General features: G+C 41.8%; 1 protein-coding gene across 5 annotated transcripts in view; it reads right to left on the bottom strand.

Annotated features, from left to right (window-relative positions):
• Positions 1–18,498, bottom strand: part of CSMD1 (CUB and Sushi multiple domains 1) — a 937,839-nt gene that overhangs the window by 168,453 nt on the left and 750,888 nt on the right. For all 5 annotated transcript variants that reach the window (XM_083606880.1, XM_083606881.1, XM_083606882.1 and 2 more), the window contains 3 exons: positions 15,983–16,174; positions 8,620–8,746; positions 5,354–5,556 (listed from right to left, as the gene is read on the bottom strand). In XM_083606880.1, coding sequence (XP_083463006.1) covers positions 5,354–5,556; positions 8,620–8,746; positions 15,983–16,174 — 522 coding nt within the window. The remainder of the gene's footprint in view (positions 1–5,353; positions 5,557–8,619; positions 8,747–15,982; positions 16,175–18,498) is intronic.

Genomic DNA, 18,498 nt, shown 5'->3' with positions numbered 1-18,498 from the left:
ACAAAAATGAAAGTACGGGAGGAAATCACAATAACTGATAGGCAGACGTAAGGTCTCATGGAAGTATTCCATTAATGAGACCTAACAATGCAAGGATTTCTGCTTGCTCAACTGGGTTTTTATTTTTTTTACACCTCTCTTCTCCCCAGGCACACCCTGCCTGCTCCCTAAATCTGCTGCAGAAGATTGGGGAAACTCCAAGACAGATTTAGTGGGTGTGCAGGGTGAGAAGTAGGTGGAGAAATCTGTGCAGTGACAATTTATTTAAAAGTAACACTTTGAAGAAGAAACTTATGCATCTGAGGAAGGAGAGGGGAGGGCAAAACATTTATGCTACAGCGTAAAGAAAAATAGTATATGAGTCAACTTTAAGATGTTCCAAAAGAAATGGAGAAGTTTGCTTTCATTTCTTTTTAAGTATTGGACCATCACTGCTGTGAGTCCCTCCTTGCCTTGCAGGTCTTTCCCACCTGGCCAGGGATGGCAGGTCCCTGACCGACTCCAGTTACAAAAGCTGAGGCTGCTGAACAGAATCGTGGGCCGAGGGGGCTTTGTTGCAGGGATTAGGTTGTTGCTGTTATTTTTCTAAATTTTTATTTTGTACCCTATTATAAATGTGGAAATTTGATCAATTTGGTTGTGTACTTTTGATGGTTTGTTTATTGTCTGTGACTACTTCTGTTATAGGACGCGGGTGGCGCTGTGGGTTAAACCACAGAGCCTAGGACTTGCCTATCAGAAGGTCGGTGGTTTGAATCCCCATGACGGGGTGAGCTCCCGTTGCTTGGTCCCCACTCCTGCCAACCTAGCAGTTCAAAAGCACGTCAAAGTACAAGTAGATAAATAGGTACTGCTCCGGCGTAAACAGCGTTTCCGTGCGCTGCTCTGGTTCACCAGAAGCAGCTTAGTCATGCTGGCCACATGACCCGGAAGCTGTACACTGGCTCCCTTGGTCAATAAAGTGAGATGAGCGCCACAACCCCAGAGTCGGCCACGACTGGACCTAATGGTCAGGGGTCCCTTTACCTTACCTTACTTCTGTTATGTTTGCAGTTATGTATATTTTTTATATGTTGTGAGCTGCCTTGAACATGGTTTTAACTTTGTAAAGGCAGCATGCGAATAAAATAATTGATTGTTTGAGGTTATTTTTTTTAATTTAATATAATTTCCCTTTCCTGCTAGTTCCCCGCTCCTTCCGCCACCACTTCCTTTCCACTGAAGTAGGCAGAAGAATGAATTGTTCATTCATTTCAATAACATGGTGCAACTCTCACAATCGCTAAGAAAATTACAGTCAAGCATTACTTTTCTAAACTAGACTCCTCAGAACACAGGGGAGAGAGGCTGTTCCTATGGCCTGGCATCTTTCTCATCAGTAAACTATGGGTTATATCTAATGGTGGAGTGCTTGAACAGAACAGGCTTCCACTCCACTCCTCTCCTCCTCCTCTTGAAGCCTTTCCCCATGCCCTCAAAATCTCTTTCCAGAGAGAGCTTGAGGGATTGTTGAGGGGCTAAAGGGGGGAGAGAGAGGAAGGGGAAATCCCACTGCATGAGCAGAAATCACCTGCTTTGTCCCTCCTATGTACCATGTGTGCTTAATCAATATAACTGCAGATCTATTGTAATTCTCTAGATGTGTGAACTTCAAGAACAATTGTATTGTACTAATCAATAAAGCCTGCTTCGCAAAAAGAAATAACTAGGGGTAGACATATCTGACAATTTTGGTTCCTCTCAGGTTCCAAATTTTCCAATCTTAGGTTAATTTCTCTGCACTTCTGCCTCAGTTTGAAAGCACTTTTTTAAAAAAACACTCACGAAAATTTGTCAGCATTTGAGTGCATTTATCCTAAAGTATACATTTTTGCAAGCAGTTTGACCTAATGCAATGCATTTTTATGTTGTTTTGTACATGTTATTTGGTTACAGAACTGCACTGTAAAATTCAGAGAAGCACAAATTTTAAGGGGTGTTCAGTTTACGTATTGTTTGGAAAAGTGTGAATTAGGTCAGTTCACATTAAAGGCAAACTGAACCTAATTTCTTACCTTTACTGAACTGTAATAAACAATTATGATTTCTGAGTATGTTCCTCCCACTCCACATTTACTCAAGATCTGATGTTTCGTTTCAACCCAGGAGCAAGGTAAATGGAAACAGAGAAGGAACCATACATTCACCTACTGTTTCCTAAACCACTCCAATTAACTGTTTGCGTCTATGAGTATCAAACACCTTGGTATAATTAAGATGCTATATGGCATAATTGTAGAGAGCATAAATGACTGAAAAACATTTTTAGCAGTCTGATGCTAATATTTCTTTTCTTTTCTTTTGCTGATTGTCATAAATGCCATCATCAGCAAATAATCTACTTTGTTAGAAATGTTGGGAAGTAGGGTAAGTGTTTTGTTTTGCATTTTGTTGTATTATGCTTGATTATTTTGACAGTTTTAACTGTATCTAACATCTTATTGTATTATTTATTGTTGTCATCTGCCCCAACATAAGTGGTGATGAAGGGCAGCAAATAATATAATAAATAAACAGGGATGCAGAGGTCAGCAAACTCTAAGTCTGCTAATTAATTAATCTGATCTTGGATACTCTTAAGGTCAGAGGTCTACTGTGGCTAAAGGAAATGGGTTATTCAGTTAACAGGCATTTCATTCTCTACCTTCTTACACATACCAGTACTTCTCTGAGATGTTTAGTTAGGAACCCCAGTTTCTAATAACTAGTTTAAATATATTTAACCCTGCAAAGTAAAGGTCAGGGATGCACACTGAACTCCATTTTCTATCCTTTTATGCATGATTAAATGGTAATTAAGTTTTAATGAAAAGTGTTAGGCTGATTACAATTAACATAATCACACCAGTCAGTTCATGTCCTCGTGGTGTTTTACATGCTGTGCTGAGCTGGTGAGACAATGGACTTTTGATGGGGTCCAAACATTTTGCGAGCAAAATACATTTGCATTCATCCAATTAATCATCTACATCAGCATACTTATTAAAGCAGGGGTGTGTGTGTTGGAAACTTATGTACAGAAATCTGTAGCATAAATTTATGCACATAAAAATTAATCTTTGAAAAATGGTAAACATCTGCAACCAAGCTGTAAGCCATGAAGATTACTCATAAGGGCAAAATTAAGAGCCATTTTGTGTTACTGTAGCTGTATGGGAAGAACAATGTCATGACTTTTTTCCACACTGCTTTGGTACAGATGACCAAACCATGTGGTCGGAGCCAATGACATCCAGTCCTCAATTATGCCACTATGGTAACATATAAATAAGCATTACCTCTCAAAAAAGTGACTATTTTTACTTCAAAACTCCCAAGGGATCCTATGAAAAGCTTGTCAGAGCTCTGATAATTCTGCAGTTCAAAATGCAATCAAGTTCTGATTGGACATGTCTACACACACACATACACACCACAACCACCACCAGCAGATCACTCAAGAATCCTTTGCCAATAGATCCTTTGCTAAAATGCACAGTTGCTAGGCAAAGGAACAATTTAAACAGCAAAGCTGGGGGGATAAGAAGGTCCAAACTGCATTTCCCCTAGCAATTGTTGACCTAACCCAAACATTTTTCTTTCCCCATACTGGACAAGACTGGCATTGTTTTTAATTAGCAAGTCTATTTTGGCTGAATATGAGGCCAGTATGTGCAGCAATGCCAACGCCAGACAATTCATGGATTGCAGTGTCATGCAGAGATTCTGGTGCTACTGATCAGGGCCGGATTTAGGTTTGATGAGGCCTTAAGCTACTGAAGATAATGGGGCCCTTTATATGTCTACCTGTCCTTTGTCAACAACAAATTGTCGCTGTTTTTTGTGTTGAATATATGCTATATGGTAATTTATGGACCTAATAGGTATCTAAAGCCATTTGCACAGGCAGAATGTAGGCACCCTATATATAGAAATGAGCAAACCAGTGATATTTTAGGGAGCAGGCTAGCAGTCGGGGCCCATTACTCATAGGAACCCATACCACACAAAACACTGTTGCTGTATGTAGGTTTTATTTTATTTGTTTTTTATCTTATATTTTGGAAATGTACATCCAGGGGTTTTTTTCCCTTTAAATTTTTTTGGGGGCCTCAAGAGAGTGGGGCCCTAAGCTATAGCTTGTTTCGCTTATACGTAAATCCGGCACTGCTACTGATGAAGACAAATTACTGTACCAGCTCAAGAGCCACTTTCTAATGGTTTTATTTTGTGTTGCTCTAGAAATGCTTGAAAGGCCAAAACCATGTGCACAGGATCAGCTGTGTGAGTCCTTTCCCCTCCCTTTCTCGACTAGGTAAAAAATGAGAGAGAGATCCCACCCACATTTCCAGCCTTTCACATGTTGCCACAGTAGCATGGGATGAGCACTGCCAGAAACAACTCCCATGCTGCTGCGGTCATCAGTGAAATGGTTCAGTGTATCAGGGAACAACGGAATTGAAGCAGTGGCTTCTTATTCTACACAGCTTGCTTCCCTTTAAGAATGAAATGTTTATGATTCAAGTAAATGCCTTATTCGATGTTGTCAAGGGACTGCTATCGGAACAGGGGAGGGAGGAAGGGATGCCGTTGGAATACAGGGAGCCTCCTACGCTTCTGAGGAGAAGTTCCTCTTCCAGTGAGGGGAAAAGCCACACCTCTAGTGGAGAAGAGAGGGAAGGGACCAGCCAAGCGAGGAGAGGGCTCGAAGATGCTGCTGAGAGCTCAAGCGCCTCACTGAACCTGGCTGGCCAAGAGGCACACACGCCAATTCCGTCGCCCAGCTTGCGCAGAGGGGTGAAACACAAGGAGGGGAGGCGGAGATTTGGGGTGTCTAAGTTCTTATGTTGGGGGAGAAGCCAGAAGGGGCCACTCCCGAATTCTGCAAGTGACTCAGACAGACATGAACTTTGTGTATCTGCACTGTAAATAGTTTGCACAATAAAACCTGTAAAAGACAGGTCGGAGTCCTGCTTGGTTACTCACAAGCAACCACCACCCAGCATCTGACAGGTGTGAAATGCAGCAATTTGCACAGCAAAGTTTTTCAGGCAGAATCTGATCTGAGACACCCCTGTATGTCATTTGACCCCTGTCATTTGAATACAAAATTGAAATATGCTATTTGTCAAGAAGCATAAAGTAGAATATTTGGGGGAACTGTTTGTTTATATTTCTAGCAGATGTCAGCTAATTCAGCATACAGTCAACAGATTTTGGGTTCTTACCAGACTGAAACTCGTTTTCAAAATGGCGTACCAGACCACGCTATTAGCAACAAAAACATGAAAGGCCAAACCTTGATTTTACTCAAGGACTAAACAAATCCACCTACTTGAAAACTGGATAGAAAATCCTGATTTGCTGATGAAGAAGTCACTGTCAAATTGCAAAGTCAGGGAGTTGAAAGTACTATAAATATCTTCAGGAAGAGCTGAGCCACTCCACTCTTTCAGTAGAATACTGCTTTCAACAGGACCATCCCACACTTTGAGTATGTCATGAGCCACCTCAGTGTCAAAAACAATAAAATGCAGACTGCAAATGAAAGAAGAATGTGAGACATTTGTCATTCATGACTACCTTTGGTGCTAAATAAAAAGGGCAGATTAAGGAACGACAGGCATGTAACAACACATAATTAACCATGATTAAATCCATTAATCTGAATGAACGTAAGTGTGAATCTTCTTTGTTTCATTGTGGTTATAATAATTAACATGAAGCTACAAATTACGTCCAGAAAAAAGGAAGAAAACCTGGTTTATCAGCATTCTTATTTGGTTAGTTGCAGACATATCTGGGGTACATGTATGCAAACTCCACAACACATGACCTTTTATTTGGAACACTTCCTGAACTGATTGACAATCCTCAAGATTGGAGGTTAAGGGGTGATATGATAGCCATGTTCAAATATATAAAAGGATGTCACATAGAGGAGGGAGAAAGGTTGTTTTCTGCTGCTCCAGAGAAGCGGACACGGAGCAATGGATCCAAACTACAAGAAAGAAGATTCCACCTAAACATTAGGAAGAACTTCCTGACAGTAAGAGCTGTTCGACAGTGGAATTTGCTGCCAAGGAGTGTGGTGGAGTCTCCTTCTTTGGAGGTCTTTAAGCAGAGGCTTGACAACCATATGTCAGGAGTGCTCTGATGGTGTTTCCTGCTTGGCAGGGGGTTGGACTCGATGGCCCTTGTGGTCTCTTCCAACTCTATGATTCTATGATTCTAAGATGTGGATGCCACCAGACATATCCCAATAACACTGACTTACACAGTGGCAGACCTTGGCACCGTGTGTGACACCAAAATTTGTCGCCTCCCCTCTCACCTACCATTATACATTGTAGTTGTAGCACCCCCAGCAGTGCTACAACTATTAGCTGCACACTGCATCAGTTTCATTTCTCTTCCGGATTAAACAAGCTCGTAGCATCAATTAGCTCTCCCGCTCCCCCCCCCCCCCAAAAAAATCTCCTTTATTCCAAAACTTATTTTATACCCAGAAATAAAGTGTTTCAAAGGACTGAATTAATTTGAAGAAAAAGAAAACCAACATACATTCAGGAATTCGTTTCTATGTGCCTTGCCGCCACAACCCCTCCTTTAAATTCAGAAGCATTACTTGACATTGGACATTCACAGTTCAAAATTAACTACTGAAGGAATGTCTTATTTCTGAGCATATAATCAACAAACTTATGCACAAAATAATATAAAATAAATTGTGAAGGGCGGAAATGACCCAAAAATATCCCAATGAAAACCAAGTCTGCTCAGTGCCAATGAACTGGAAACTACTGAGATGATGGCACTGAAGGCGAGGTGGGAGAGGGAATGCCATGGAGAAAGACAAAGGATGAGACACATAGATGAAAAGAGACAACCACCTGCTTGACTGGGAAGGCCATTTCTGGTTCACGCTAAGAAGCCATTTTTAAATGTCCCTAGAGCTGCCCACAGAAATCTGTGCAGGAACCCAATGGAATTGGGATTGGGCAACAGTTCAAACCAACACCCTCTCAAACCAGACCGCTGCGGACCAAACATGATCAGTGGACGCAACATATTGACTGCAGGAGGATGAAAATGTGGTGTGTGTATGTGGTGGAGTGGCTGAAACCCTGAACATGTGCATACTGCATTATGCCACTTTGTTCAGGGCCTCACTCATTACTTAACATTAGACATTCACAACTGTAAGTAAACAAGAATATTGGTGGGTTGTTTTACCTTTTCCCATATCACGTCCAATGTCTGATTAGTTACATTATAAGTCAGACCTTGGAGACCTGAATACACTTGAAGCATGACAACACCTACTATGCTGATAAGCATGTCATGATCTTTCATAGATTTTCTTACCATTTCCACACTGTGAAGCATCCCCCACATTTTTTAAACATTAAACATTACATGTGATGATGTAAAACACTGCCCAGAGAGCTACACTTATTGGAAATGGTCACAGTTCAGTGCCGTTTTTCCACTTCCTGTAATAAATATTGACTCAGAAGGCTGCTAATAAGTAAATATTAAATCTGTTTTCTACCTACAGATGGTTGTTTGTAATTTCTTATTTCATTCTATATTAATTTCACATTTGCCATTCCTATTAAAATGCAAATGGAGCAATGAATTTGCTCGTGATTGAGTGGGTGTCTTTTGGTCTAGTATTAGGGGAATACAGTTATCTTTCTATTCTAGGAAGAAGAAAATGAAATTGTGTGGGGAAAAATATGAATTTCTCTGAATATGTATAAGGAAAGTATTTTAGCAAACAGTTTCCCTCCCCAGCTAAACTCTAGCCTATTTATGTAAGAATATTAACTATTTGAGAGTAAACATGATACTTAAAAGTACAATGAATTAGGATTTTCATTCTACTGCAGTTAGAACGCATTACAAAAATTCTAATATTCTATCATTCCTGAGAGATTGCATCTGCACTGCTATATAGGCTCATCTATCTCTCCACCACCTGAAGAATGGGCAGTTTTCTTGCTGTGGAAATGAGTTCTCTAATGGTTTGTGAATTACTTCCTGAGAAACCCATCCAATGTGATTCTGCAGATCAGTTGAGCTCAGTGAGACCAATATAGTTACTTTCATTGCTAAAACTAGATCCAGTTCTAATAAGTAGAGTAGATCCTATAAGACGCCATGAAAGATGACAGGTTGGGATCCTGTGCTCTCATTTCTTTTGCCACTTTATGGCAAAAATAAAGACGAAGCATGGGTAGAATAGCATTAATGGCTACTTCTGATATGATGGGCTTATCTGCCCACAAAGAAATTTACAACACCAGATCTAAGCATGTTCACTCACAAGTATGTCCCAATGAGTTCAGTAAGGCTTACATCCTAGTATGTTTGCGCATCAAAGGTTCTCCCTTTTGGTCCTACAATACATATATAACCAATGGCAGTCCATGATTTCTGGAAGTAATTTGTTAAATACAGTGAATCAGGCATCTTTTAATCTTGCAATTTGACCCTTAAAAGATCAAACAAGAACGAGGTATGTATATAATGGTAAAACCTATAGTGCTATGACTTGGATAATACTAAATTTAATAGCTGAGACTGCATGCATACCTAATTGTCCTCCCTGGGTCTGCTTCTATAATCCAAGTACAATGAAGATTGTTGTCATATGGAGCTGGATAACCAGGAGACAGAATGCGGCCTGAAGTAGCAGCATGAATACGTCCACCACATTCAGCTGAAAAGAAAAGAAAAGGCGAAAAGAAAAGGCGAAAACAATCAATTTTCAGAGAGAAGTGCCATGCACAGTTGAGGTACTTTACTTTACAGAAAGGTTAGAACTCTTAATTTTAGTAGAACGTGATTGTTTGTAATATACCAAGCTGCTTGATGAAATGATGCACGGCCAAGATTCAGAAAAGAAAAAATAGAATAAAGAAAGGAAGTTGGAATAACTTTATGGGGTCTTGTATTAAACATTAGGTAAAAGGTAAAGGACCCCTGACCAGCATGACTAAACCACTTCTGGCACAACAGAACACTGTGACAGAAACCAGAACGCACGGAAACGCAGTTGACCTTACCCCTGCAGCGGTATCTATTTATCTACTTGCACTTTGACGTGCTTTCAAACTGCTAGGTTGGCAGGAGCTCGGACAGAGAAACGGGAGCTCACCCCATCGCGGGGATTCGAACCGCCGACCTTCTGATCAGCAAGCCCCAAAGGCTCAGTGGTTTAGACCACAGTGCCACCCCACATTAAGCCACCTAGGACACGCAAGGTGAATTCTAATGCAAAAGTGGTGCAGTGCAATCCTTTGAAAGTTTTTGCGTGTTTTTTGGAGGGGTTGGGGGGGATCTGTAAAAAACAAACACATTTTTGAACATATTTTCTCAAACAATAAATACACCTACATATGTTTAATCTAAAAATGTGGACTTTAAAATCCAAGAATTGCACTGGAAAATCTAAAGAAGTGAAAAGTCCAAAGAATAACCATCCACACTTACATCCAGAAATGTGAATCAAGTCAGTTTGTGTAACAACTCACATAAATCAAATACTTCAAGCATCTCTACTTCTATCAAAGTTCTTTCTAAGTTATGGTAGTAGTAGTAGTACACTAGTAAGCAACACTTTCAAAGTAGGGTTCATTTACTTTTATATGTGCTGCCAAGTGTATGAAAGAGCCCAAGAGATTTAGTTTGCTTGTGTGCTATTACTGTTTTAGGAAAGAGCAGCAGATAAAAACTTCGGACTTTGTGAACAAGTAAGCAGCCTCTAGGAGAAACCTTTGCAGCCCTGGTTCGGATGATACCTGTAAGTTTGAAAACGATGTATGACAAGGGTAGACCTTGTGCCTTCCCTGTCCCCTGGCAGCAGCAGCACTCTATCCAATCTATCCCCACCACGTTGTTTCTGATGGGGTATTTGTTGTTGTTGCTGTTTAGTCGTTTAGTCATGTCCGACTCTTCGTGACCCCTGTTACGAAAAAGGAGCAATGCTGCTGAGTTCTCCAGATGGCTGGAAAGCCAAACAGGATGTTGATGTTTTGGGACTGTACCGTGGGAACAAGGGACAGTCTATTATGTGCACTGAGCACCGGATGTTAGCTCAGAGTGCCACATGACCCTGTACTGGAAGTACATGGGTGGAGTTTTTTCTCTCTCTGCTGTTGGTGTTGAGAGAGTGCAGACATGTTTTCTCTGCACTGCTGGAAAGACAGAAATAAAGGCATGTAAATACATTTCTGTCTGTCTCTCTCCCCTCCCTGGGGATGGCAGGGGAGGAGGGATGGTTGTGTTCTTCTCACGTTTGAGAAGGATCGCCGATAAGAGATCTCGCCTTGTCTTGCCGGGAGCCGCTGACGGGGGAGATCAACAAGGAACTCAAGCCGGGCACCTGGAGAGTGGCCAATTCCTCTGACTGACTGAGGCTTGATTCCGACAAATGGTAGCAGAAGCCGCTGGTTATCTGATCCATGGGAATCAGCATGAGAGGTGAGAGGTTGATGGATCGTGTGCCATCCTCTGCACCAAGGAAAGAAGATAACGTCTGCATTGCAGCCAGAAGCTGAACAGACGGCTGGACACCGAGAGGGGGTGTTTTCCAAGCAACGGAGCCCCAAAAAGGTATGCTGAATATCGGGCTAAAAGTGTGAATGCAGATTGATCATTCTCTGGTTCACAGGAGCTGCGTTTGGAAAAACAGCTCTGAGAGCAAAGGCTTGCATACCAGGCATACTTGTGGCTAGATAAGAAATCCTGTCTCAAGGAAGGTATGCACAGTTGCTAGGCAACGACAGTCAGTACAGTGGAAAGTTACTGACACGTGGGGCCGGCTCAGTGAGAGCCTGGGAAAGCGAAAGTTGTTTGTCTTCGCTTCTTTGCAAGGACTGTGAGACAGCTTGCAGATTGCCTGCCAGAAAGGCAGTAAACAGCCCAAAAGAGACTTTTGGATTTTACTAGCTCGAGAGTGAGAGCTGAGACTTGGATTCAAAATGGATGCCAAGAAGGGGGAAGCTTTGCCTTACCCGCCTCCCCTGACTAATGACAATTATTCATCTTGGTCTGTAAAGGTGAAGGCCCTGCTGCAGAATCAGAGGATTTTTGGGGTGATTGAGAACCCCATCCCTCAAGCACCAACACGAGGTTGGGAATCACAGAATGTGAAGGCCAGGACGGCTATAATTCTGTGTGTCTCAGATGATCAACTTGTGCATATTCAGGATTTGGAATACGCGCAAGAGATTTGGGAAACGCTGCGTAGAACACATCAGAGGGATGCTGGTTCTTCAGCGTTGCTGTATTTTGAGAAGCTGACCAATCTGAGGCTTGCGCCTGATGGAGATGTTCAAGCGCACCTGACGGAAATGAAATATCTGCGCCAACAGATGGTGGAACGCAATTTCCGTCTACAGGAGGAAGTGTTTTGCTTCATGATGATAAACAGCCTAAATCGGACTTACAAAACCGTTGCCAGTCAGCTTGGTTCCCTTCCGGCGCAAGATTTGACCGCGGAGAGGGTGTCTGCCGTTGTTTTGAATGAACACGACAGGCTTGCTGCACTGGAGGTGAAGGACAGGGGGAGGGAGGAACAGAGATCTAATTCCCCCACTGATGTTGCTACTGGAGAGAATGCTGTAGCTTTGAACGTTGTCCGATGTTACAATTGTGGACAGGCTGGGCATCTTCAGTGGAACTGCAAGAAGCTACGCCAGCCAAAAGGAGCTAAGGGCCGCTCAGCAAAGCCTGAGGCAGCAGGCAAAGGTCATACCAAGTCTTCGGTGAAACCTGCAAAGGCTTTGATGGCGAAAGGAACCACGCCAGATGTTGGAAACTCGTTTGTAATCGATACGGGCTGTTCTGTTCATATGTCCCCACACAGAGCGCTCTTTTCAACGTTTAAGAAGCAAAGCTGGAGGCGACTGGGATTGGAACTGTGTATCTTAAGAGTCTGAACCTGACTATACATAATGTTTACTTGGTTCCTGAATTGAAGTTCAATCTGCTGAGTGTTTCGCAGATTGCAAAGAAAGGACTGAAACTGTCCTATGATGCTGAGAGCTGCAAGATCTTCAAAGATGGAGAGTTGTATCTTTCTGCCAGAGAGAAAGATGGACTGTATTTGTTGACTTTTGACCAAAGTGATTACATGGAATGTAATTCTGAGTCTAACGTGATTTCTCTTGGAGGTGTGACCAAAACGAGCGCCAAGAAGGTGGCCAGGGTCGACAGAGCGTTTCAGCGGGTGTATGCTGATGTGATTGGTCCTCTAGAACCATCTAGAGGCAATGCAAGATTTTATCTTGTGTGTGTGGATCATTTCTCTAACTTTGTCTGGATTTATGTGTTAAAGAGGCCACAGGAAGCCTTGGAAAGGTTTCAGGAGTTTTGTGACAAGGTTAAGAATATGCATGATGCTAACATTGATTGTCTTTTGACAGATGAGAAGCAAATTTTTCTTTTACAGGATTTCCAGAGGTTCCTGCAGAAGAAAGGGATAAGACACAAGGTTGCTGTTTCAGCGGAAGCGTGGAACAGGGGTGTCTGTGTACGGGTGAACAAAGAATTGCAAAAGGGGATGAATGGACCAGAGCACTCCAAGCACTCCTGTCTTCCACTGCCTCCCGCAGTTTGGTCAAACTCATGCTGGTAGCTTCAAGAACACTGTCCAACCATCTCGCCCTCTGTCATCCCCTTCTCCTTGTGCCCTCAATCTTTCCCAGCATCAGGGTCTTTTCCAGGGTGTCTTCTCTTCTCATGAGGTGGCCAAAGTATTGGAGCCTCAGCTTCACGATCTGTCCTTCCAGTGAGCACTCAGGGCTGATTTCCTTCAGAATGGAGAGGTTTGATCTTCTTGCAGTCCATGGGACTCTCAAGAGTCTCCTCCAGCACCATAATTCAAAAGCATCAATTCTTCGGCGATAAGCCTTCTTTATGGGCCAGCTCTCACTTCCATCCATCACTACTTGGAAAACCATAGCTTTAACTATACGGACCTTTGCTGGCAAGGTGATGTCTCTGCTTTTTAAGATGCTGTCTAGGTTTGTCATCGCTTTTCTCCCAAGAAGCAAGCGTCTTTTAATTTTGTGGCTGCTGTCACCTTCTGCAGTGATCATGGAGCCCAAGAAAGTAAAAATCTCTCACTGCCTCTATTTCTTCCCCTTCTATTTGCCAGGAGGTGATGGGACCAGTGGCCATTATCTTCGTGGTATAGTTAGTTTTTTAAAACCAGAGGAAGGATGGAGAAGTACAAAGACATTATTCCACCCACAGTTCTGACTGCTGGCAGCTGTCTGACAGGGCAGTGAATAACTGGGAAAACCACCTTTGGTTTGTCCCGTCCCCCCTCAAAAAAATAAATAAATAAAATCTTAGGATTTAAGCCTCAGAGAACCAAAAGGGATTTTTATTTTTATTTTTTTACAAGCAAAGGTACATCAATTGAGGATAAGGCAGTATCTGAGTAACCCAGAACCAGCTCAGGTAGCGTGAACAATATTTTCTTGTTATACTTTTAAGAAGTTATAATTCGAGCTTCCCTGTGAGCACTGTCCTATGGAATTAACCTAAAGTGTTAGCATTCAGATATGTGCTATCTAGCACTCTTCCTCCTGACAATATGCTTCTCGCATGGATGAGCAAAACACACTCCACGAATAGCCCACAGCATTTGCATGGGTTGTAGACATACGGCTGGAAAATAAGAGTAACCTTTTCTTTACCTTGATGGAAATGTTTTTCTTCTCACTTCTTAACGTGTTGCACATATACCTTTTGATAGCAACATAAGACAAGCTAGTTCACATCTTGCTCAGTCAGAATCCAGAGTTTTCGTAACTGGCAAGTCAAGATGACACAATCTTTATGTCATGTGTAAGTGAGGAGCTTGAAACAGCTGAGAGCACAGACGAAACACGTAAGGGTACTCAAATTAGTTTCATGTTTCTAGGTTTGATGGTTCTCTTACATGAGATTGAAAAGATATTTTCCCAGGCAGAGAATTCTGCAAAGAATGTATCTACTCAGCCACTCTCCCTTTGTTCAGACACAGATCATACCAGACTTTCAATTAAAAAGAGAAAGAAAGGGCGGGGAAAGAGAATCAAAGAATGCCACTTAATGTGTACAATGTGCTTAAAGCAGGAAAGATTAGAATTGAGCGGAACACGTGATGACAAAGAAATGAATTTATGCATTATACATGCCTGTCCCCACCCTCTTAAATAGAACCTTTTGTTGTCAGTGGGAACTCTGGCAAAGCTGTCCTGCATTAGACCTGGAAAAGAGGTAAAGGGAGCCCTGACCATTAGGTCCAGTCATGACCGACTCTGGGGCTGCGGCGCTCATCTCGCTTTATTGGCCAAGGGAGCCAGCGTACAGCTTCCGGGTCATGTGGCCAGCATGACTAGCCGCTTCTGGCGAACCAGAGCAGCGCACGGAAACGCCGTTTACCTTCCCGCCAGAGCGGTACCTATTTATCTACTTGCACTTTGACGTGCTTTCGAACTGCTAGGTTGGCAGGAGCAGGGACCGAGCAACGGGAGCTCACCCCGTCGCGGGGATTCGAACCACCAACCTTCCGATCAGCAAGTCCTAGGCTCTGTGGTTTAACCCACAGCGCCACTCGCGTCCCTCTAAAACTCCAGATTACTCGTCCTCTAATGGATTACCCGTATTTAAAGACTTTTTGACTATACCTCCAGTTTTGCCCACAGAGAGCTTTTTCCTCACCGCACAGAAACTACTGGAGTCCTTAGTTCCTATGGGGACAGAAAACAGGCACTGCATGGGTGAAATGGGCGAAGCAACAGCCCCTTCCTCGCAGATGGCTGATGAGAATGGCTGTAGGTCTCCACTTCCTATTTTGCCCTCACAACATTTTTCCACTCCTCATACAGGGATAGTGAAAAGGATCCGAAGACTAGGAAAGATATTGGACTGGCTCAGAACAACTGCCAGCCATTCCAGTGGGTCTTTCTTTCTTTCTTTCTTTCTTTCTTTCTTTCTTTCTTTCTTTCTAGAGCTTGAGTAATTTCTGAATTACTTTGGAAAGCTCATTATCTCCAGTTTTCAGCAGGATAATAAGACCAGGTTTTGTGTGTGACCTCATGAAAACAAACAATTCAGATAAAGAGTAACTCAGATATTGAATTTCACATTAATCCCATTATTAATGGAGAAAGCATACAAGTGATCTAGTCTTATATACCTTGTGAACAGAAAATGAGTAGAATATGATATAGTAAAAATCCATGCAAAGAACAATACAGAAATATTAGCCTTGCCACAAGACAGCTAAATGATGGTTTGTTAAGAAACTGGTCTCTGATTCAGTGAGGGACAGGGAGAGATGGGGGGATTCTTTTGTATATTCAAGAAGGCTTATATCTTCAGAAACAAGGGCAAAAAATGTTGTTGTTGTTGTTACAATCTTCTAGCTATGGACCCAAATTTGCCACCAATTTCGCAGGGGGTCAGTTTAGACAATACCAGATAGGACAAAATAATTCATGGAGACCTCACAGAGAACGAGCATTCTTTTTAGTAAGAACTGCCACAGAATTTTGCTTCAAGGCAAAACATGAGGTGAATCTGGAGATTTCTCCTTGGGTAAGAAATGTGAAGAAAACTGAAAGAGTTTTGATAGGGGCGTCAAAATTTCTTATAGTCTGTAGTCCATTCATTCCTAGGCTGCATCAAATATCCTTCAGAAATCAAGGTAAAAGCATACCAGAGGAATTTCAAGAAAAGCAAAAGAATTTCAGGGAGAGTAGTAGTAGATTTCCTCAGAGATGGCCCACATATTTAGTTTCAATATATGTATATGGTGGTGGTTGGGGAAAACCTGAGATGGATTATATACCATTTCAAAGCATTGTTATCAAATATATAATAATGCATTATCCATAAAGAGACCTATGAAGTGTTTAACAATAAACTTTTAGATCACCGTGTTATCTAACATTACCTGTACAAGTCGGCAAAGGCTTGTCCCAAACTCTTCGATCTCCACTTAGGCAGGTAATAGTGCTGCTACCGTGCATCGTGTAGCCCGGATTGCAACTGTACAAAACAACCGTATCTGTGTAATGGCCTTCATCGCGAATCTTGTAGCCATAGTTTGGTGTTCCGGAATCCTCACATTTCACTAAATCAAAGCCTATAAATGAAAGCAAAATATGGAAACACACATTTGAATTCTGTATTGTCACACAATTAGTCATTTCACAACCAATAACAGAGATGATTCCCCATGTCTGTCTGCTCATAGGGAGGGCTTTCGACACCACCTCTAACAGAAGAGAAAAGCAGGCAGATATTCACAGATTTCCCTTCCCTTTGCAGCTCTCCCACATTTCGCCTTCCATGCTGATGTTGAGGCTCCTCTAATCCTTTGGAATATACTGGGGTGGGGAGAAGGGGACACAGGAACTGCATGGGGAAGAGGGGAATCCATCTTCTTTCATGAGTGGATGGCAGTGCAGCATAAGGAGAAAAATTGAGGCTACATATGTTCTACATGTTATCAGTAAGTTCAAAGATTATAGTCTCCCTAATTTTGTTTTTATGCGCAGTGCGGGGAGTTACAACTTTGCCCACCAGATATGCCTATTCCACGTCTGACATCCTAGGTCCACATGTGGGTGCACCATGTGAATATGTACACATGTAAAAATCCAATGTACAGACTCCCTAATTGGGTTTTCAGATTTTAAATCAGATATTGCGCTGTTCATGCCCACATGTGTTGGAGTTAAGGCGTGTATACCCTATTCAAACATTACACCCAATGCGGGGACATCTGGGAGAATTAGAGGTGGGGCAGGCGTACCTGGAGGGCAGGGTGGGAAGTTGAGTTTTCACTCTCTCGCCACTTGTGGGGGATAAGAATGGTGAGCATATCATCCAATTCGACCCCAAAAGTATCTTCATTTCACATAAATGAGATCCTCAAATTTGACCTCACTATTGTCCAATTTTGGGGCTCTTCTGATGTTATTCCTTCCTGTGCCATGAAGTCAATGTCAGAAAACAAAAATGTGATGATCTCTTGAAAACTGAATACCTTTTATTAATTACTGAAGAAATAAGGCACAGCCATCAACTTATGTCATTGGCGCATTAAATTTATGGAGATATTTCAATATGGAAATTACAAATAGCAATGTATTACGTATTTTCCCCTTATTTTTTGAAGTATTTGTATCCTATCATACTGTGCAAATGCACCTCAAGTTGAAATCAATAAAACTTGGGGAAAATATATTTCGGTACTATAGAATACGAAAGCAACATACAAAGCATAGCACAACAGCACTTCTAATAAATATGAGCTGGGCCCCAAATGCCCCCTTAAATAAAAAGGTTTAAGTTGCTCACAAAGAGTTACATTATTGTGTGTATAGGTGTGGATCCATATCCATATCCATATCCATATCATATTATTATTATTAGTTTGGTTCTCCCCTCTAACTACTCACACTGCCTCAAAAAGTGTTTGGCAAAAGCCAAAACCAGCCAAACACAGCCCTGAAACACTACTTTTAAACTACCACTTAGTCAAGTGAGGGAGATTTTTTAAAATATAAATACTACATATCTGACCAAGGGTTTATCTGACCTGTTTTGTTTTGTTTGTAAGAACCTATTTAACTCTTTTCCCTAAACATTTTATTTTTAAACTATTAAGATTTGTGGTAGGCTGACATCTAACACCACTACATTTTTAAAAGCCTCCAAAATTAAGCATCAGTTTTCAAGCACTGGGAGAGTTGTTGTTTATGAAAAAACAGCATGATCATATCATCTGTGCCAAATCAGAAACTCAGTTGACAGCCAGATGACAAAGAAGAAAGTTTCAGAAATGGTTTCAAATGCAGCACAGCACAGCAGAACAGAGTTGCTGCTGTAAAAATAAAGTTAAAAGGTGCAGATGTACACATGGATCATTCTGTGTGCTTCTTTGGGCTGGAGCCACACAGATAAGTGAAAATAAGCAAACATTTCTGATTATGTGAACTGCGATTCAAATGACTGCAATGCAAACTTGCTGGGGATTCTCAGCAACAGATGTCAATCACACAGACATGAAAACATGATGAATCTGTTTATTGGCACCAGGTGCCTTGATGGGTAGGTAATAAGTAGCCTCAGAAAAACCCGCCGACATATTAGAAGGCAAGTCAGCTCTGAGTGTTATTTGTCAAGACTGCACACTGTTTACTGTAACAAACACTGTATACAGAAAAGAAACATTTCCTTCCAATGTATAGGCAGTGATACATTGCGTGTCAAAAACATTATACTTAACCACTTGTCAAATTTGTTAGTGGCAAAATATCATCACTTATCAACACAACTAGGTTTAAAAAGCTTCAAGTCAAATGGATTGCCCACAAGGCGGAATCTGAACTTGCAGGCTTGCGTGTCCCTGCAATTTCACCTTGCCACAGAAAAAGAATAATAATAAGATGAAATGATGTA

This window comes from Podarcis filfolensis (genome assembly GCF_964270895.1).
Source record: "Podarcis filfolensis genome assembly, chromosome: 3".
In the NCBI taxonomy this organism is placed as follows: domain Eukaryota; kingdom Metazoa; phylum Chordata; class Lepidosauria; order Squamata; family Lacertidae; genus Podarcis; species Podarcis filfolensis.
Note: the sequence above shows the minus strand (reverse complement) of the source record. Positions and strands in the feature narration are given on the sequence as shown.